The sequence below is a fragment of the Microcaecilia unicolor genome, chromosome 1, assembly GCF_901765095.1.
Source record: "Microcaecilia unicolor chromosome 1, aMicUni1.1, whole genome shotgun sequence".
In the NCBI taxonomy this organism is placed as follows: domain Eukaryota; kingdom Metazoa; phylum Chordata; class Amphibia; order Gymnophiona; family Siphonopidae; genus Microcaecilia; species Microcaecilia unicolor.
This window is the reverse complement of record NC_044031.1, coordinates 149,350-171,141: the sequence shown is the minus strand read 5'-3', so window position 1 is coordinate 171,141 and position 21,792 is coordinate 149,350. Positions and strand designations below refer to the sequence as shown.

Here is a 21,792-nt window from a genome sequence, read left to right as displayed (position 1 = left end):
GGCAATTTTTTTAAAATCAAATTAACTTAGTAACATTACAATTTCTGACTGCAAAATAACTTTGGAGAGTTCTTAAAATGGAGTCGTAGTTCTACATTTAAATCCTGCTCAAATACAAATGAAATCAATAAAGTTGCTCTAGTAGAGAAATCCGAAAGAGAATCTTCTAATATAGCAGGACAAATCTTTTAAGTCTGTATCTTCCTTCTGTTCTAACATTTGCTGACCTTGTACCTGGGCCTTCTCTGCAAATTTCTTCACTGGCTAATAATACATTCTATTTAATGGAGGAATATGATGTAAACTGAAATTTCTTCAACAAATCCAAGGGACAAAGCCCAATAGGTTTAGGAAAATTCAAAATTCTGAGATTTAAAAGTCTATTAAAGTTCTCAATCTGATCAAGTTTCTGATGTATTGTATTTCTATTGTAATGCAATCTACGCGAGATGTAAAGAACAAATCATAAAGAAACTCCAAACCACTCAAAACACCGCAGCCAGACTGATTTTTGGAAAAACGAAATACGAAAGTGCCAAACACCTACGAGAAAAACTACACTGGCTCCCGATCAAAGAACGGATTGCCTTCAAAATCTGTACTCTAGTGCATAAAATTATCCATGGTGAGACCCCGGGATACATGACAGACCTCATTGACCTTCCAGCCAGAAACACCACAAGATCAACACGCACATACCTAAACCTACACCACCCAAGCTGCAAAAGAATTAAATACAAATCAACCTATGAATCCAGCTTCTCCTTTATAAGCACGCAACTATGGAACGCACTACCAAACACCTTGAAAACAACGCACGACCTATCAAACTTTCGGAAATCACTAAAAACGTACTTATTCAAAAAGGCATACCCTGATGACCCAACTTAAATGCCTCAATCCCACAACACAATGAAACTAAGACTCGAATCCCTCCTTATTCCCTGATGTGCTTATCCTACACGAACCTTCTACATTGTCACTCTGTATCTGCTATACCGGAACTGGCAATCGCCATCACGGTTACTATCCGCCTTATTTTCGAAAGAGAAAGACGCCCATATTTCGACCCAAATCGGGAGATGGGAGTCTTTCTCCCATGGGCACCCAAATCGGTATAATCGAAAGCCAATTTTGGGCGTCTTGAACTGCACTCCGTCGCAGAAACGGCCAAAGTTGACGGGGCGTGTCGGAGGCGTGGTGAAGGCGGGACTGGGGTGTGGTTATCGGCCGAAGAGAAATGGGTGGCTTTCGCCAATAATGGAATAAAATAGCCGTTTTTAGCAAGAATTTAGGGCACCCTTTTTTTTCACTGCTGTCAGGGAGCTGGGTATGACATTTGAGGCTGGCATACAGGCTGGAAATAAAAAGTTTTAAAAGTTGTTTTTTTTTTGGTGGGAGGGGGTTAGTGACCACTGGGGGAGTCAGGGGAGGTCATCCCCGATTCCCTCTGGTGGTCATCTGGTCATTTAGGGCACTTTTTTTGGAACTTGTTCGTGAAAAAAAAAGGGTAAAAAAAAAGTGCCCTAAATTCTCGCTAAAAACGGCTATTTTTTTTCCATTATCAGTTGGTGCTGCCCGATAGAAGCAGCGACCTTCCACTTTCTCCGTGGTGTGAGGTAAGGGCATGGGATCGGGGCGGTCACAGCCGCTGTCTGACCTGTCCTGCCTGTGTTCTAGTCTTCACCATACTGCCTGTCTCCATGCGTTGTGCCCGTTCAGTCACTGAACATGAGAACTGAGCTGGATTGACCCACTTCAGTTCAATACCTATTCCGCTTGATTTGGTGGGGGCTCATCCAGTGATGATGGGCACCTTACAAGGTGCAGGTTGCCACTAATACCTTGTTGTTTGTCCCAGTGAGTGGGGGGCTGCCGGCTCAGGCTGCCATCTTGGTGCCAGAGAGGATAAAGATTTTGTGGCCAGACATCTCTCTCGGGACCAAGAAGGGGTCTCAGTCCAATAATTTCAACTGGCTTACATGTGGTTCAAAAGAAACTTGCCTCAGAGGCAAACTCTCATAGTAATAACTTTTTCAGCTATATCAGAAGCAGAAAGCCTTTGAGGGACTCTGTGGGATCGTTAGATCATCAAAAAGTAAAAGGGACCCTTTGGGAGGACAGAGCCATAGCAGAGAGGCTGAATGAATTCTTTCCCTTGGCCTTTACTGAAAAAGATGTGCCAGAGATGGTTTTCAAGGGTGACAATGCAGAGGAACTGAAAGATTTTATGCTGCTTAAAATAAGCAGTGTAGTTTCCCAAGTCCATTTTAATCATGGTTTATGGACTTTTCTTTTAGGAAATTATTCAAACCTTTTTTAAGCCCTGTTAAGCTAACTGCTTTTACCACATTCTTTTGCAACGAATTCCAGAGTTTAAATACACGTTAACTGAAGAAATATTTTCTCTGGGTTATTTTAAATTTACTACTTAGTAGCTTCATTGCATGCCCCTAGTTCTAGTATTTTTGGAAAGAGTAAACAAGCGATTCACGTCTACCCATTCTGCGATTCACGTCTACCCATTCCACTCCACTCTATTTTTTAGATCTCTATCATATCTTCCCTCAGCCACCTTTTCTTCAAGCTGAAGAGCCCAAGCCACTTTAGCCTTTCCTCATAGGGAAGTCGTCCCATCCCCTTTATCATTTTTGTCGCCCTTCTCTGCACCTTTTCTAATTCCACTATATCTTTTTTGAGATGCAGCGACCAGAATTGAACACAATATTCGAGGTGCGGTCACACCATGGCGCGATACAAAGGCATTATAACATCCTTGTTTTTATTTTTCATTCCTTTCCTAATAATACCTAACTTTCTATTTGCTTTCTTAGCTGCCGCAGCACACTGAGCAGAAGGTTTCAAAGTATCATCAACAATGACTCCTAGATCATTTTCCGGTGCAGCAATGGAGAGTTAAGTAACTTGCCCAGGATCACAAGGAGCAGCAGTGGGAACTGAACCGGCTACCTCTGGATGTCAAGACTTTAGTCCATTCTTTATTCTACAAACTGTGGGAGAAAATCACAACAAACCTGTTATTTAGAAATACTATTTATCTAAAAATTATGAAGGGTAATTAATTATGTCAGAAACTTAAATTTAATTTAATAAAATACAACATGCAACCCACCCACAAAAAAGGACACACACTAGACATCATAACTCATAAATTTTCATCAGAAGCGAACCTCATATTCAGGGATACAAAATGGACAATCACACCATGGTCAGATCACTACAAGGCAACCACCTCCCTCCTCTGGAAAACAAAAGAGAAACAACTAAAACAAGAAAAGAAAACCTATACTACGAGAGGCAAAATAGACCCTCTAACAATCTGGCAACAAATATATACTGAGGAATGGAGTACAACTACAGAATCATCCCAATTCCTACAAGAATGGGACAACAGATGCAGAACAGTGCTAGACAAAATAGCACCGCTCCAAACGAGAACCTCACATAGGAACAACTCAATCCCTTGGTTTAATGAAGAACTGAAAGAACTAAAAACACAGGTCAGAAGACTAGAAAGAGTATGGAGCAAAAAAAAAGATGAACACACACTCAAAGAGTGGAAACAAGTACAAAGAAAATACAAATACAAAATCAGACATACCAAAAGAACGCATTACAAAACTATAAAAGGACCAAACTACAAAGACACGCACAAACTCTTTTCACTTGTATACAATCTCCTAAATACCACACGGGTCACCTCGAATAGCACAGACACCCCATCGGCAACCAAACTAGCGAACTATTTCAACGAAAAAATTACAAAGTTACGATGCATGATACCGAGCAATACCATTGAATACACAAGCATCCTTGAATGCTTAGACCCAAATCCTGGGGAATACCCAGCCGATCGATCATGGACCAATTTTGACCTGATCTCAATAAATGAATTCACACACTGGCTCAGTAAATATGCCAAATCTCAATGCAAATAACACTTGCCCTACCAGCCTAATAAGATCCGTACCCAAACAATTCAAACAAGACCTCATGAACCAAATAAATTACAGACTCCCCACTCATCAAAATGGTCACTGTCTTGATCTCATCTTCTCCTCCAACTGTTCACCTTCTAGTTTCCTTGCCTCTGATCATCCCTCCTCTGATCACCATCTTATAACTTTCACACTTAAATCTCCTCCCTCCCAGTCCCATCCTATCCTATCTAATTTATCTAGGAATCTTCACGATATTGACCCTTCATCTCTATCCTCCCATGTTTCAAACCTCCTCTCTACTGTGGCACCATCCACGTCTGTCAACGAGGCTGTTTCTTCTTACAACAATACTCTATCCTCTGCCTTAGACACTCTTGCACCTTTGATGACCCGCTCTGTAAGGCGTACAAAACCCCAACCTTGGCTGACTTCTAATATCCGCTACCTACGTTCCTGTACCCGCTCCGCAGAACGCCTCTGGTGGAAATCTCGGGCCCTTGCTGATTTCTTACACTTTAAGTTCATGCTGACCTCCTTCCAATCTGCTCTTTTACGTGCCAAACAGGGTTATTATATCCAACTGACCAACTCTCTTGGCTCTAATCCTCAACTTCTCTTCACCACATTGAACTCTCTCCTCAAGGTGCCCCCTCCCCCAACTCCCCCTTCATTATAAGTACATAAGTACATAAGTAGTGCCATACTGGGAAAGACCAAAGGTCCATCTAGCCCAGCATCCTGTCACCGACAGTGGCCAATCCAGGTCAAGGGCACCTGGCACGCTCCCCAAACGTAAAAACATTCCAGACAAGTTATACCTAAAAATGAGGAATTTTTCCAGTCCATTTAATAGCGGTCTATGGACTTGTCCTTTAGGAATCTATCTAACCCCTTTTTAAACTCCGTCAAGCTAACCGCCCGTACCACGTTCTCCGGCAATGAATTCCAGAGTCTAATTACACGTTGGGTGAAGAAAAATTTTCTCCGATTCGTTTTAAATTTACCACACTGTAGCTTCAACTCATGCCCTCTAGTCCTAGTATTTTTGGATAGCGTGAACAGTCGCTTCACATCCACCCGATCCATTCCACTCATTATTTTATACACTTCTATCATATCTCCCCTCAGCCGTCTCTTCTCCAAGCTGAAAAGCCCTAGCCTTCTCAGCCTCTCTTCATAGGAAAGTCGTCCCATCCCCACTATCATTTTCGTCGCCCTACGCTGTACCTTTTCCAATTCAACTATATCTTTTTTGAGATACGGAGACCAGTACTGAACACAATACTCCAGGTGCGGTCGCACCATGGAGCGATACAACGGCATTATAACATCCGCACACCTGGACTCCATACCCTTCTTAATAACACCCAACATTCTATTCGCTTTCCTAGCCGCAGCAGCACACTGAGCAGAAGGTTTCAGCGTATCATCGACGACGACACCCAGATCCCTTTCTTGATCCGTAACTCCTAACGCGGAACCTTGCAAGACGTAGCTATAATTCGGGTTCCTCTTACCCACATGCATCACTTTGCACTTGTCAACATTGAACTTCATCTGCCACTTGCATTATCTCCTCAGACCCTTGCTGAATTCTTTCACAACAAGGTTCAAAAGATAAACCTTGCTTTCTCTACCTCACCAGCTCTCCCTCCACTAGTCCGTTCCCCTCTCTCTCCTTCCCCTCATTCCCTTTCCTCCTTTCCTGAAGTTACTATTGAGGAAACTACACTTCTCCTTTCTTCCTCAAAATGTACCACCTGTTCCTCTGATCCCATTCCCACCCACCTTCTTAATGCCATCTCTCCTACTCTTATTCCTTTTATCTGTCACATTCTCAACCTCTCACTTTCCACTGCGACTGTCCCTGCTGCCTTTAAACATGCTGTGGTCACACCTCTCCTTAAGAAGCCTTCACTCGACCCTACTTGTCCCTCTAATTACTGACCCATCTCCCTCCTTCCTTTTCTCTCCAAATTACTTGAGCGTGCTGTTCACCGCCGCTGCCTTGATTTTCTCTCCTCACATGCTATTCTTGACCCACTACAATCTGGTTTTCGCCCTCTCCACTCAACCGAAACTGCGCTTACTAAAGTCTCCAATGACCTATTATTGGCTAAATCCAGAGGTCAATATTCATTCTTCTTGATCTTTCCGCTGTTTTTGACACTGTCGATCACAGCATACTTCTCGATACCCTGTCCTCACTTGGATTCCAGGGCTCTGTCCTTTCCTGGTTCTCTTCCTACCTCTCCCTCCGCACCTTTAGTGTTCACTCTGGTGGATCCTCTTCTACTTCTATCCCTCTGCCTGTCGGCGTACCTCAGGGTTCTGTTCTTGGTCCCCTCCTCTTTTCTATCTACACTTCTTCCCTTGGCTCATTAATCTCATCCCATGGCTTTTCCTACCATCTCTATGCTGATGACTCCCAAATCTACCTTTCTACCCCTGATATCTCACCTTGCATCCAAACCAAAGTTTCAGCGTGCTTGTCTGACATTGCTGTCTGGATGTCTCAACGCCACCTGAAATTAAATATGACCAAAACCGAGCTTCTCATTTTCCCCCCCAAACCCACCTCCCTGCTCCCCCCGTTTTCTATTTCTGTTGATGGCTCTCTCATTCTCCCTGTCTCCTCAGCTCGAAACCTTGGGGTCATCTTTGACTCTTCTCTCTCCTTCTCTGCTCATATCCAGCAGATTGCCAAGACCTGTCGTTTCTTTCTTTACAACATCCGTAAAATCCGCCCCTTTCTTTCCGAGCACTCTACCAAAACCCTCATCCACACCCTTGTCACCTCTCGTTTAGACTACTGCAATCTGCGTCTTGCTGGCCTCCCACTTAGTCACCTCTCCCCTCTCCAGTCGGTTCAAAACTCTGCTGCCCGTCTCATCTTCCGTCAGGGTCGCTTTACTCATACTACCCCTCTCCTCAAGACCCTTCACTGGCTCCCTATCCGTTTTCGCATCCTGTTCAAACTTCTTCTACTGACCTATAAATGTATTCACTCTGCTGCTCCCCAGTATCTCTCCACACTCGTCCTTCCCTACACCCCTTCCCGTGCACTCCGCTCCATGGATAAATCCTTCTTATCTGTTCCCTTCTCCACTACTGCCAACTCCAGACTTCGCGCCTTCTGTCTCGCTGCACCCTACGCCTGGAATAAACTTCCTGAGCCCCTACGTCTTGCCCCATCCTTGGCCACCTTTAAATCTAGACTGAAAGCCCACCTCTTTAACATTGCTTTTGACTCGTAACCACTTGTAACCACTCGCCTCCACCTACCCTCCTCTCTTCCTTCCCGTTCACATTAATTGATTTGATTTGCTTACTTTATTTATTTTTTGTCTATTAGGTTGTAAGCTCTTTGAGCAGGGACTGTCTTTCTTCTATGTTTGTGCAGCGCTGCATATGCTTTGTAGCGCTATAAAAATGCTAAATAGTAGTAAATAGTAGTAGTACAGACTCATAAACGGACTCTTCACCATGGAAAATGTAAATATCCTACTCACTCCTCTGCCTAAAGATACCAAGAAAAGCACAATGGCCTTAACCAACTACCGACCAGTTGCTTCCATCCCACTCACAACAAAATTGATGGATGGCATAGTGATGAAACAACTCACGGAATACCTGTCCAAACACTCAATTCTACATGAGTCTCAATCAGGATTTCGATCAAATCATAGTACTGAAACTGTACTAGTGTCGGCAATGAACACATTCAAAACAACGATCGCAACCGGCAAGAACATACTCATTCTACAATTCGACATGTCTAGTGCCTTCGATATGGTGGATCATGGAATACTATTACACCTACTAGAGTACTTCGGAATTGGAGGCCCAGTTCTCAAATGGTTTGAAGGATTCCTCACCACCAGATCCTACCAAGTAATAACGAATATGGACAGATCACCACCTTGGAGACCAGAATGCGGAGTTCCCCAAGGATCCCCCCTCTCACCAACTATCTTCAACCTAATGATAATACCACTAGCCAAACTCCTAGCCAACCAAAACCTTAACCCCTACATATATGCCGATGATGTTACGATCCATATCCCGTTCAAAAGCGACTTAAATGAAATAACCAATGAGATCAACCAGAGCTTCCAGACTATGCACTCTTGGGAGGACTCATTCAAGTTAAAACTCAACGCAGAAAAAACTCAATGTCTAGTTCTCACCTCCCAATACAATACAAACAACTACCCTACAATAACCACACCCTACTGCACACTTCCTATCTCAGAAAATCTGAAAATTCTTGGAGTCACCATTGACCAAAACCTCACTCTTGACACCCACGCGAAGAATACGACGAAAAAAATGTTCCAATCGATGTGGAAACTCAAAAGAATAAAACCTTTCTTCCCAAGAAACATCTTCCGCACCCTAGTACAGTCATTGGTAATAAGCCACTTGGACTACTGTAACGCTCTGTACGCAGGCTGTAAAGAACAGACCATCAAAAAACTCCAGACAGCCCAGAACACCGCAGCCAGACTCATTTTTGGAACACCTAAATATGAAAGTGCGAAACCCCTCAGAGAGAAACTGCACTGGCTCCTGCTCAAGAAACGAATTGAGTTCAAGATCTGCACGACTGTACACAAAATCATTCATGCAGATGCCCCACTCTATATGCTAAACCAAGTGGACTTACCGCCCAGGAATGCCAAAAGATCGGCCTGCAAATTCCTCGACCTGAATTTCCCCAGCTGTAAAGGATTGAAATACAAACAGGCTTATGCTACTACCTTTGCATACAAAAGCACACAGTCTTGGAACGCACTACTTGAACTAAACGTATACTCTGGAGGAAAGGAGAAACAGGGGTGATATGATACAGACGTTCAAATATTTGAAAGGTATTAATCCGCAAACGAACCTTTTCCGGAGATGGGAAGATGGTAGAATGAGAGGACATGAAATGAGATTGAAGGGGGGCAGACTCAAGAAAAATGTCAGGAAGTATTTTTTCACGGAGAGAGTAGTGGATGCTTGGAATGCCCTCCCGCGGGAGGTGGTGGAAATGAAAACGGTAACGGAATTCAGACATGCGTGGGATAAGCATAAAGGAATCCTGTGCCGAAGGAATGGATCCTCAGAAGCTTAGTCAAGATCGGGAGGCAGGGCTAGTGGTTGGGAGGCGAGGATAGTGCTGGGCAGACTTGTAAGGTCTGTGCCAGAGCCGGTGGTTGGGAGGCGGGGCTGGTGGTTGGGAGGCGAGGATAGAGCTGGGCAGACTTATACGGTCTGTGCCAGAGCCAGTGGTTGGGAGGCGGGGCTGGTGGTTGGGAGGCGAGGATAGAGCTGGGCAGACTTATACGGTCTGTGCCAGAGCCAGTGGTTGGGAGGCAGGGCTGGTGGTTGGGAGGCGGGGATAGTGCTGGGCAGACTTATACGGTCTGTGCCCTGGAGAGCACAGGTACAAATCAAAGTAGGGTATACACAAAAAGTAGCACATATGAGTTATCTTGTTGGGCAGACTGGATGGATCGTGCAGGTCTTTTTCTGCCGTCATCTACTATGTTATGTTACTACCCATGGCCCTGAAAACCATAACCAATCTAACAAGCTTTCGCAAAGTTTTGAAAACACATCTCTTCAACAGAGCCTACAAAAGTCACCCTCAATGAAACAAATCATTCCTTAAACTACCCAAGTACACCTAAGACACCTCTCACACGACCTTACCTAACACCTTTCCATCTGAATTCCTCTTTCGCCTCAGCTTATGATTGACTGTTTTTTTTTTTCAAATCATGTAACGATGTTTTCATTTCCATACTCTGTAAGCCACATATTAATTGAATGAGATGGCAAATGTTGTTCACAGCACATTGTACCAACAGCTAAAACATTCAGTTCACATACGCTCTCTTATGGTAGATGTAATTCAAGAAATCAAAGTGCAGCTAGCCTTCTGCTGTATAAACCGAACAGTGTTCAATGCCACTGACGATGACGGACTCACTGAAATGCATCTCAGTTCTTGAATGGACAAATAATTAAAGCATCAACAGTAATGTTTCACCATAAGCTTCATCGGGGGAAGGTGAAAACTTTGATGTGAGAAAAGGGGTATGTCTTATAATAAAAAGAAGCATTATCATTGATTCATACTATTAAACATTTAAACTAAATACATTGCAAGAAAATAGTCTTACTACAGGTCCAGCAGTTAAATCAAGCATGGTACCAGAGCATACTTGTCCTTTAGATTGTAAGCTCTTTTGAGCAGGGACTGTCCTTCCTCGTTTAAAATTGTACAGCGCTGCGTAACCCTGGTAGCGCTTTAGAAATGCTAAGTAGTAGTAGTAGCACTGGAAGGTGGCCAATGTAATGCCAGTTTTTAAAAAGGGTTCCAGAGGTGATTCGGGAAGTTATAGACTGGTGAACCTGACATCCGTGCTGGGTAAAATGGTAGAGACTATTATAAAGAACAAAATTACAAAGCATATTCAAAAGGAGGTAGTGTCCTATTACTACTACTACTTAACATTTCTAAAGCGCTATTAGGGTTACGCAGCGCTATACAATTTAACATAGAAGGACAGTTCCTGCTCAAAGAGCTTACAATCTAAAGGACACGTGAACAGTAAGTCTGATAGGGGCAGTCAAATTGGGGCAGTCTGGATTCACTGAACGGTAAGGGTTAGGTGCCGAACGCAGCATTGAAGAGGTGGGCTTTAAGCAAAGACTTGAAGATGGGCAGGGAGGGGGCTTGGTGTAAGGGCTCAGGAAGGTTGTTCCAAGCAGAGGGTGAGGCGAGGCAGAATGAGCGGAGCCTGGAGTTGGCGGTGGTGGAGAAGGGTACTGAGAGGAGGGATTTATCCTGTGAACGGAGATTACGGGCGGCAACATAAGGGGAGATGAGGGTAGAAAGATATTGAGGGGCAGCAGACTGAGTGCATTTGTAGGTAAGAAGGAGAAGCTTGAACTGAATGCGGTATCTGATTAGAAGCCAGTGAAGTGACCTGAGGAGAAGGGTGATATGAGTATATCGGTTGTGGATTAAAAACTGGTTAAAAGATAAAAAACAGAGAGTAGGGTTAAATGGTCAGTATTCTCAATGGAGAAGGGTAGTTAGTGGGGTTCCCTAGGGGTCTGTGCTGGGACCGCTGCTTTTTAACATTTATAAATGACCTAGAGATGGGAGTACCTAGTGAGGTAATTAAATTTGCTGATGACACAAAGTTATTCAAAGTCATTAAATCGCGGGAGGATTGTGAAAAATTACAAGAGGACCTTACGAGACTGGGAGACTGGGCATCTAAATGGCAGATGACATTTAATGCTCCCTCCTCCCCAGTCCCACCCAATCTCAACCCCCACCCAATCTCAACCCCCACATCTAGGAATCTTCAAGCTATTGACCCCCTTACTCTGTCCTCCTGTGTCTCTTACCTTTTCCCTTCCACCACTCTATCTAAATCTGTCAATGAAGCCGTTTCTTCCTATAATACCATCCTCTCCTCTGCTCTGGACACTCTTGCCCCTTCCATGCCCCGTCCTACTAGGTGTACCAAACCCCAGCCTTGGGTGACCTCTAAAATCCACTACCTTTGTTCCTGTGCCCGCTCTGCTGAGCGTTCTTGGCTTAAATCCCGCACCCTTGCTGACTTCATTCATTTCAAATTCATGTTTAACTCCTTCCAGTCTTCCCCTTCATGGGCCAAACAGGATTACTTCACCCAATTGACAAATTCCCTTGGCTCTAACCCTCGACATCTCTTTGCCACACTGAACTCTCTTCTCAAGGTACCTCCGCCCCCAATTCCCCCATCTCTTTCTCCTCAGACCCTAGCTGAGCACTTCCACGATAAAATCCGTAAGATTAACCTTGAATTTTCATCCAAACCCTCCCCACCTCTCTCTCCCTTAGTCCTCACCCCCTACTCTCCTTCCTCTCCTTCCTTTCCCTCCTTCTCAGAAGTTTCTACTGAGGAAACTGCCCTTATTCTTTCCTCCTCTAAATGTAATACCTGTTCCTCTGATCCCATCCCCACTTACCTACTTAACACTATCTCTCCTACTATCATTCCTGTCATCCGTCACATCCTTAATCTTTCACTCTCCACTGCAACTGTTCCTACGTCCTTCAAACATGCTGTTGTCACTCCACTCCTTAAAAAACCCTCACTTGACCCTACCTGTCCCTCCAACTATCGTCCCATCTCCCTTCTCCCTTTCCTCTCAAAATTACTTGAATGCATTGTTCACTGCCCTTGTCTTATTTATTTATTTATGGCATTTGTATCCCACATTTTCCCACCTTTTTGCAGGCTCAATGTGGCTTACAATACATCGTGAATGGTGAAGATATATTAGAAACTAGACATTTAGTATTACAGAAGAATCATGGGTAACAAGATAGTGTTAGAACATGATAATAATATAACAAGCAGATATTATAAGACAGTTCTGAGTATATATGGAGGAGTGGTGTATGTTCACATTTGTTGATCTTTGTGGTATGCCTTATTAAAGAGATGGGTCTTCAGTAGTTTGCGGAAGTTGGTTAGTTCGTAAATCATTTTTAAGTTGCGCGGCAATGCGTTCCATAACTGTGTGCTCAAGTAGGTAAAGTTTGACGCATGCATTAGTTTGTATTTTAGACCTTTGCAGTTGGGGAAGTGCAGATTAAGGAATGTGCGGGATGATCTTTTAGCATTCCTGGGTGGTAAGTCTATCAGGTCTGACATGTAGGCTGGTGCGTCTCCGTGAATGATTTTGTGAACTAGGGAGCATACTTTGAACGTGATGCACTCTTTAAGTGGGAGCCAGTGTAACTTTACTCGTAGAGGTTTGGCACTTCCATATTTTGTTTTACCGAATATGAGTCTAGCTGCAGTGTTCTGGGCTGTCTGAAGTTTCTTGATTATTTGCTCTTTACAGCCGGTGTAGAGTGCGTTGCAGTAGTCTAGATGACTGAGCACCATTGATTGTACCAGATTACGGGGAAAACAGTCCTTGGGAAGAAAGGTCTTGACTTTCTTTCTTCTCAACCTATCCTTGACCCACTCCAATCTGGTTTCCGCCCTCGTCACTCTACTGAAACTGCACTGACCAAAGTCTCTAATGACCTACTGCTGGCTAAATCCAGAGGTCTCTATTCTATCCTTATCCTTCTTGACCTATCTGCTGCTTTCGACACTGTTGACCACAACATACTCCTAGATATGCTATCCTTGATTGGATTCCAGGGTCCTGTTCTTTCCTGGTTCTCCTCCAATCTCTCACTTCGCACGTTCAGTGTTCACTCTGGCGGTTCCTCTTCAACTTCCATCCCTCTTACAGTTGGTGTGCCTCAGGGTTCTCTCCTTGGACCCCTCCTCTTCACCATCTATACCTCTTCCCTTGGTACCCTGATTTCATCCCACGGCTTTCAGTACCATCTTTACGCAGACGATTCTCAAATCTACATCTCCACCCCTGAAATCTCATCCTTAAATTTCAACCTGCTTGTCTGACATTGCTGCTTGGATGTCTCTTCGTCATCTGAAGCTAAACATGACTAAAACTGAACTTCTCATTTTTCCCCCTAAACCCTCCTCCCCTCTTCCCCCATTCTCTATCTCTGTTAATGGCTCTCATATCCTCCCTGTCTCCTCGGCTCGTAATCTTGGTGTCATCTTTGATTCCTCTCTCTCCTTCTCTGCACATATTCAACAGATCGCCAAAACCTGTCGTTTCTTTATCTACAACATTAGCAAAATTCGCCCCTTCCTTTCTGAATACTACTACTACTATAAATCACTTCTATAGCGCTACCAGTCGTACGCAGCGCTTTACAATTGAACATGAAGAAAGACAGTCCCTGCTCAAAAGAGCTTACAATCTAAATCAGGACAAACAGACAGGATCAATAAGGATAAGGGAATACACTGCCAAAACCCTTATCCACACCCTTGTCACCTCTCGCTTGGATAATTGCAATTTACTTCTTACTGGTCTTCCGCTCAGACATCTCTCTCCTCTCCAGTCCGTCCAAAATTCTGCAGCACGGCTTATTTTCCGCCAAAATCGTTATACCCACACTAGCCCACTCCTCTAGTCACTTCACTGGCTCCCTGTCCGCTTCCTCATTCAGTTTAAACTTCTCGTACTCACCTTTAAATGCATCCATTCTGCAGCCCCCATTACCTCTCCACTCTCATCTCTCCCTGCATTCCTTCCCGTGACCTCCGCTTGCTGGACAAATCTCTCTTGCTGTCCCCCTTCTCCTCCACTGCTAACTCCAGGCTTCGTTCCTTTTCTCTCGCAGCACCTTATGCCTGGAATAAACTTCCTGAGCCTGTGCGTCTAGCTCCAGCTCTACCTGTCTTCAAATCTATGCTGAAAACCCACCTTTTCACTGCTGCTTTTGACTCCTAGCCACTACTCATTTGCCTCCCCCCCCTTGTTCCTTCTCACCCAGTACTTCCCTCGCCCTTAATTGTCTTGTCTGTCTGTATTATTTAGATTGTAAGCTCTTTTGAGCAGGGACTGTCTTTTCTTCATGTTCAATTGTGAAGCGCTGCGTATGACTGGTAGCGCTGTAGAAATGATTTATAGTAATATGAAAATCGCTCCCGCTGCCTGATGCTCTCTACTGAAATGTGGATGCACATTAAGGAACGGAGCAGGGAGTTGTTCCAAGACAGCAGGACAGACGTGCCAGAGGTGCGGGGCCCCTAGGAGCGTGGGGCCCTGTCCAACTGCCCCTGTCACCCCTGCTCAATGTGCAGCGGCGGCTAAGAAAGCAAATATAATGTTAGCAATTATTAGGAAAAGAATGGAAAACAAAACTAGGAATGTTACAATGTCTTTATATCGCTCCATGGTGTGACCGCACCTCGAATGCTGTATGCAGTTCTAGTCACCGCATCTCAAAAAAGGTACAGAGAAGGGCAAAGAACATGAGAAAGGGGATGGGATGACTTCCCTATGAGGAAAGGCTAAAGCGGATAGGGCTCTTCAGCTTGGAGAAAAGACAGCTGAGGGGAGATATGATAGAGGTCTATAAAATAAAGAGTGGAGTGGAATGGGTAGACGTGAATCTCTTGTTTACTGTTTCCAAAAATACTAGGACTAGGGGGCATACAACAAAGCTACAAAGTAGCAAATTTAAAACAAATCTGAGAAAATATTTCTTTACTCAACGTGTAATTAAACTCTGGAATTCATTGCGAGAGAATGCGGTAAAAGCAGTTAGCTTAGCGGGGTTTTAAAAAGGTTTGGATAATTTCCTACAAGAAAAGTCCATAAGCCATTATTAAAATGGACTTGGGGAAAATTCACTGCTTATTTCTAGGATAAGCATTGTAAAATGTATTGTACTGTTTTGGAACCTTGCCAGGTACTTATAACCTGGATTGGCCACTGTTGGAAACAGGATGCTGGGCTTGATGGACCTTCAGTCTGTTCCAGTATGGCAATACTTATGTTCTAATATCTCTCCCCTTTGCCTCCTGTCATTGTAAGTATGTACACTGACTACTCTCTCCTTTCTGTATAGCTGACTGGAGAATTTGTTTCTTTTCCTACAGTTCGAATGCCAGTCCTATGGGCACGGAGCACACTTGGCTTCCATTCTTGACTCGTCTGAGGCAGCCATCTTAGCGTCACATATTTTAGCCTATCAAAGAAATCAGGTTGTGTGGATTGGGCTGCATGATCCTGAGGAGGTATTGTGATCTTAATTCTTTTTCTCAAGGCAAACCTTTACCTTAGGATAATGAATGCTTATATTAATCTGCTCTTATCAGAGCCCTTTTTTATTAAGGGAAATGGGACTTGATATACTGCCTTTCTGTGGTATTTTGCAACTACATTCAAAGTGGAAGGTTAAGTGACTTGCCCAAAGTCACAAAGAGCTGCAGTGGGAATCGAACTCAGTTCCCCAGGATCAAAGTCCACTGCACTAACCACTAGGCTACTCCTCCATAATTTCTTCGAAAAATGAAAAAATTATTGTTTAAGAATAATTTTATGAACACACACTGGTAGGGTAACCTTTTCTTAAGAAATATCTTTCTTAGCCTAACACACACTGGAAAGATCTATTTCTCAAGGGAATATGCTGTTCACTGATCACCGTTGTAAGATAACGTGATCTTAAGATTCTGCTCTTCCTGGATTGATCTTTCTAGAACCGTCGCTGGAAATGGGCTGATGGTTCCATGTATAACTACAGATCTTGGGAAGCACAACAACCAGACAACCATGAAAACAATGAATACTGTGTGGAGTTACGGTGCAATGAAAGTGAGTACATTAATGAACTGGGAGAAGGAGAGACGGAGGAGACCTGGTGGAAAACTCAAGATTAAAACTGTGAACTTGTACTTGTCAGTAGGCGTGTAGAGGGGTGGAGTTTGAGGAGAGCACAGGCAGAGTTCACAGGTATGCATGAAGATGATAAAAAGGGGCGTAGCCGCGGGCGGGCCTGGACGGGCCCAGGCCCAGCCACTTTCCCTCCAGGCCTGCCCAGCCAACACCCTCGTACCAAGGGTGGGGCGGTCTGTCCCAGGTGTCAGCAGGTGAGGGGGTGCTCCACTGGTGTGACAGATGACCCTCTTTTCCTGCCATCCGGCACCCAGCCTTAAAAAAAAACTATGAAGCGCCTCGCATCTGCTCTGCGCTGCTGTAAAGGAAGCAAATCGCCTCGTCACGTCGGCCCTTCCTTCACTGTGTCCTGCCCTCTGATGTAACTTCCTATTTCCACGAGGGCTGGACACAGTGAGGGAAAGGCCGACGTGATGAGGCGATTTGCTTCCTTTACAGCAGAGCAGAGCAGATGCGAGGCGCTTCATAGTTTTTTCTTAATCTGTCCGCCTTGTCTCTCCTCATACGCCTTGTAACGCAAATCCCATACCATTCTCGTAGCTTTTCTTTGCACCACTTCGATTCTTTTTACATCCTTAGCAAGATACGGCTTCCAAAACTGAACACAATACTCCAGGTGGGGCCTCACCAACGACTTGTACAGGGGCATCAACACCTCTTTTCTTCTACTGGTCATACCTCTCTCTATACAGCCTAGTAACCTTCTAGCTACGGCCACCGCCTTGTCACACTGTTTCGTCGCCTTCAGATCCTCAGCTACTATCACCCCAAGATCCCTCTCCCCGTCCGTACCTATCAAACTCTCCCCGCTTAACACATACGTCTCCTGTGGATTTCTACACCCTAAGTGCATCACTTTGCATTTCTTCACATTGAATTTTAATTGCCAAACCTTAGACCATTCTTCTAGCTTCCGTAGGTCCTTTTTCATGTTTCCCACTCCCTCCCGGGTATCCACTCTGTTACAAATTTTAGTATCATCCTCAAAAAGGCAAATTTTTACCTTCTAACCCTTCAGCAATGTCACTCACAAATATATTGAACAGAATCAGCCCCAGCACCGATCCCTGAGGCACTCCACTACTCAGGGCCGGTCTTAGGCAGAGGCGACCGAGGTGGCCGCATAGGGCCCCGCGCCTTGCCTCTGCCTCGCCTCTGCCTCGCCTCTGCCTCACCTCTCTGACCACACTCGCCTGCCCTCCACCCATGTCCCGCCACGCGAGTCTCTTCGTTCCCCTGCTGCTCCCCCTCCCTCCAGCCACCTGAGACCCCTCCCGTCTGAGCCTCCCCCTCCCCGACCCGCCAAACGACCCTCTTCTGCCACCCGACCCGCCCGCACCTCACCTGACCCAGCATTTTTAAAAAACCTCCAAGCGGCGGTGCCTCGCGTCTGAGAGAAGAAAACTCGCTTCGTCGTTGGCCGGCCTTCCCTCAAGTCCCGCCCTCTGATGTAACTTCCGTAAATTGGTCTGCATAGGGCCCCGCACTTGCTAAGACCGGCCCTGCTTAGTAGGTAAAAAATGCATACTGGTCAATTGGGTTAAACAGGAGCCTCCTACATACTGGCAATGGCGTAACAGATTTCACGCCTTATTGTTAATGGACGTCCGAGCTGTCGCTTTGAGATTCAAAAGACAAAAAGAACTATATCTTACTTAGAAAAATTATATACATGCCCTTGCGCCTCGCGCCCGTAGCTATATTGTTAACCGGTTGGGGGACCCTCGCATTCCTACATGACAAACTCTAACATAAAAGGTGACCATACATCCCTGTGACTAAGGAAACTGATGCCTCAGGGGGGGAAAGGGGGGGGAGGGAAGAAGTACAATAAAGCTAAGAGAGAAGTGGATGAGTAGGGTTGGGGGGGAGGAGAGGAGGGGGATATTTCAATCCATATTGAGAATAAACATCCAGCGCACTGTGGATTTTGTTAAGGGCTGCGATAGGGTGTTATAATGCGTTGGGAATTAGTTGATGATGTTTTTGATAACTTTACTATCAGTTTACATACATAACATAGATGGATAGGGATAAAAAAAAAGGGGGTCCTTCTGTTAAAGTTTAAAAATTGATGGCGATTTTTGTTTATTTTAAAAGATAACTTGTTGTATTAGGTAGAAGGTTACCTGTACATATTATTTACAATGTTGGCTTTGTGTACTTGGAACTGTCATCAATAAAAATTGTTTAAATAGTAAAATACTATACATACAATTTTCTAAAAAACATGATATTACTCATTATATACCCTGATTTTTGGTAATGGTTCCCTTAAAAAGATAATTGCAATTACATCATCATTTTCCTAGTGCCCGTTTCATTTCTTTCAGAAATGGGCCTTTTTTACTAGTGTATAATAATAATAATAATGATTCCTGCATTCACTGGTCTTCCTCATAAAGCGTATGGGGACAGACTTAACGATCTCAATATGTAGATTTTGGAAGAAAGGCAGAAGAGGGGAGATATGATCGAGACAATTATATAGCTATGCAGCATAAATGCTCAGGAGGCGAGTCTCGTTTAGTTGAAAGGAAGCTCTGGAATGAGGGGGCACAGGTTGAAGGTGAGAGGGGACAGACTCAGAAGTAACCTGAGAAAATACTTCTTTGTGGAACGGCTTTCTAGTGGAAGTGGTGGCAACAAAAACAGGGTCTAAAATTCAAGAGAGCTTTGGACAAGTGCATAGGATCTAGGACTAGGGGGCATGCGATGAAACTACAGTGTACTAAATTTAAAACAAATTGGAGAAAATGTTTCTTCACCCAATGCATAATTAAACTCTAGAATTCGTTGCCGGAGAACGTGGTGAAGGCGGTTAGCTTAGCAGAGTTTAAAAAGGGGTTAGACGGTTTCCTAAAGGACAAGTCCATAAACCACTACTAAATGGACTTGGGAAAAATCCACAATTCCAGGAACAACATGTATTGAATGTTTGTACGTTTGGGAAGCTCACCAGGTGCCCTTGGCCTGGATTGGCCGCTGTCGTGGACAGGATGCTGGGCTCGATGGACCCTTGGTCTTTTCCCAGTGTGGCATTACTTATGTACTTATTAGACAGCATGGATAGGCCATATGGTTTTATCTGCCTACATTTATCTCTGTTTCTGTGTTCAATAGCTTCTCTTCAACTTGATGATGTCTCATTTAGATTTGAAAAGAGATTTTAACCAAAAAGTTAAATATTTATAAATCTTTGTTTTTCTTTTGCAGAATTTCTAAAATGGAATGACAGTCCTTGTGAGTCAGCTAGTCATTTCATCTGCAAATTCAAACCATAGGAGGAAAATGATGATTGCTTTGATATAGCTGATCCATATTTTCTGTGCATTACATAAAACACACAAGTCTCTTATTTCATAAAAAGTGAATGTGATTGGTGCCCAGTGGAATCTTTACACTTTTGTAAACCAGTTGTGATAACTGAATAAGCCTGTAATCTATAAGAACACTATTACTGGAGATTTTTGAGTATAATATTATGTTAATAAACTCTGACTGGCATTGAGGGTCTCACAGAATTTGTTTTTGTTGAATTGTTCCTTTCATGCTTCTCCTTTCTCCAGAAGAATATAACATCTCCTCTCTCGTCCTGTCCCTTTTCATATGGTCTAATTCTCCCCACTCTCCTTATTAAAAAAAAAAGAGCAAAAGGCTAGGGCTTTTCAGCTTGGAGAAGAGACGGCTGAGGGGAGATATGATAGAAGTGTATAAAATAATGAATGGAATGGATCGGGTGGATGTGAAGCGACTGTTCACGCTATCCAAAAATACTAGGACTAGAGGGCATGAGTTGAAGCTACAGTGTGGTAAATTTAAAACGAATCGGAGAAAATTTTTCTTCACCCAACGTGTAATTAGACTCTGGAATTCGTTGCCGGAGAACGTGGTACGGGCGGTTAGCTTGACGGAGTTTAAAAAGGGGTTAGATAGATTCCTAAAGGACAAGTCCATAGACCGCTATTAAATGGACTTGGAAAAATTCCGCATTTTTAGGTATAACTTGTCTGGAATGTTTTTACGTTTGGGGAGCGTGCCAGGTGCCCTTGACCTGGATTGGCCACTGTCGGTGACAGGATGCTGGGCTAGATGGACCTTTGGTCTTTCCCAGTATGGCACTACTTATGTACTTATGTACTTATGGCTCCAATGATGGAATGAAGACCCCAAGAGGGGGCTGAAGTGTCACCAGCTTCAGCACGAAAACTCCCAACGCTCAGAACACAACCATTTCCAGTATTAGAGGAGAGACTGTGTAGTGAGTCAGTCAGTTGGCAGTCTGCAAGGACCCACAGAGTGTGCCAGACTTTTACAAGGGAAGTGATTCTGACACACACAAATTCAATTACCCCTGTGCCTGAGCTCTGTCTCCGCTCTGAATAAAATGCATATGGGTACAAAACATGACTCATCTTTCATATGCTGTGATGCTCCCTGTGATGTATGCGTTGGATTTTGGTGAATGAGATGTAAAAGGATTATTTGGATAGTCCAGTTGCCTCTCTCTATACTATACCAGTTAAAGTTATGTCCTGTAAGTTGTACAGGCTTGACCAATTACATTGTTGTAACTGTGGCTATCATCCTTCATTCCTCACCCTTTAACCCCATCCACACTACTGTCAGCCATACAAGCTTCGGCTGCAGAAAACCATGCTCCCTTCTTTGGTCCTTAGCCAGTAATAGGGATCTGCATTTATTTTGGATGAACAATAAAACATAATGAATGAGAACATGTGAAAAACTTTCAACATAAAGGGATCCTTTGCATGCTCATCCTCAATAATTCAATGCAAAAAGTGTGAAAAAGGGTGCTATAATTGAGAAACAAGCCAGAGGCTCAATTTACATAGATACAATATTAAATATTCCAATGCCAACCAGGATGCCACCTGTGTGGGACAGCACGTTACAAAGTCAACTCCAACAGAAGGTAACTTCTCCACTGAAGATCAATGCCAAGCGAACAAGTGAAGAAAAACAACCTTTCTCAGATGCAGTGGCGTTCCTAGCCTGGATGACACCTGGGGCGGATCGCCGATGCGCCCCCCCCCCCCCCCGGGCAGCGTGCCCCCCCTGCGAAATGACACCTCCCCCCCTGGCGAAATGACACCTCGGGTGCACACCACTGGGGGGGGGGGGGGGTGCCGCGGCGTGCGCCTGTCATCTCCGAGTTCGCTAACTTCGCTCGTTCGCTGCAGCTCCCTCTACCCCGGAACAGGAAGTAACCTGTTCCGGGGCAGAGGGAGCTGCAGCGAACGAGCAAAGTTAGCGAACTCGGAGATGACAGGCGCGCGCTGCGGCACCCCCCAGCGGCGTGCACCCGGGGTGGACCGCCCCCCCCCCCCCCTTGGTACGCCACTGCTCAGATGGTGTCCTTAAAAAAGCTCTTTATTCAAAAACAGTAAGCAAAAAGCAACCCAACACGAGGTGTGTTTCGGTCCTACCGGCCTGCACCAGGGGTCTACAAACAACTACACAAATAAAG

At 44.4% G+C, this 21,792-nt stretch overlaps 1 protein-coding gene across 1 annotated transcript in view; it reads left to right on the top strand.

Moving 5' to 3' along the window:
• LOC115460003 (regenerating islet-derived protein 4-like) overlaps nucleotides 1–19,797 on the top strand; it is an 87,063-nt gene extending 67,266 nt beyond the window's left edge. Inside the window, exons 6-8 of the mRNA XM_030189865.1 lie at nucleotides 15,503–15,640; nucleotides 16,106–16,220; nucleotides 19,518–19,797. Of these exons, the coding sequence (XP_030045725.1) occupies nucleotides 15,503–15,640; nucleotides 16,106–16,220; nucleotides 19,518–19,585 (321 nt within the window). The 3' untranslated portion in view covers nucleotides 19,586–19,797. The remainder of the gene's footprint in view (nucleotides 1–15,502; nucleotides 15,641–16,105; nucleotides 16,221–19,517) is intronic.
• The last annotated feature ends 1,995 nt before the right edge of the window (nucleotides 19,798–21,792 follow it).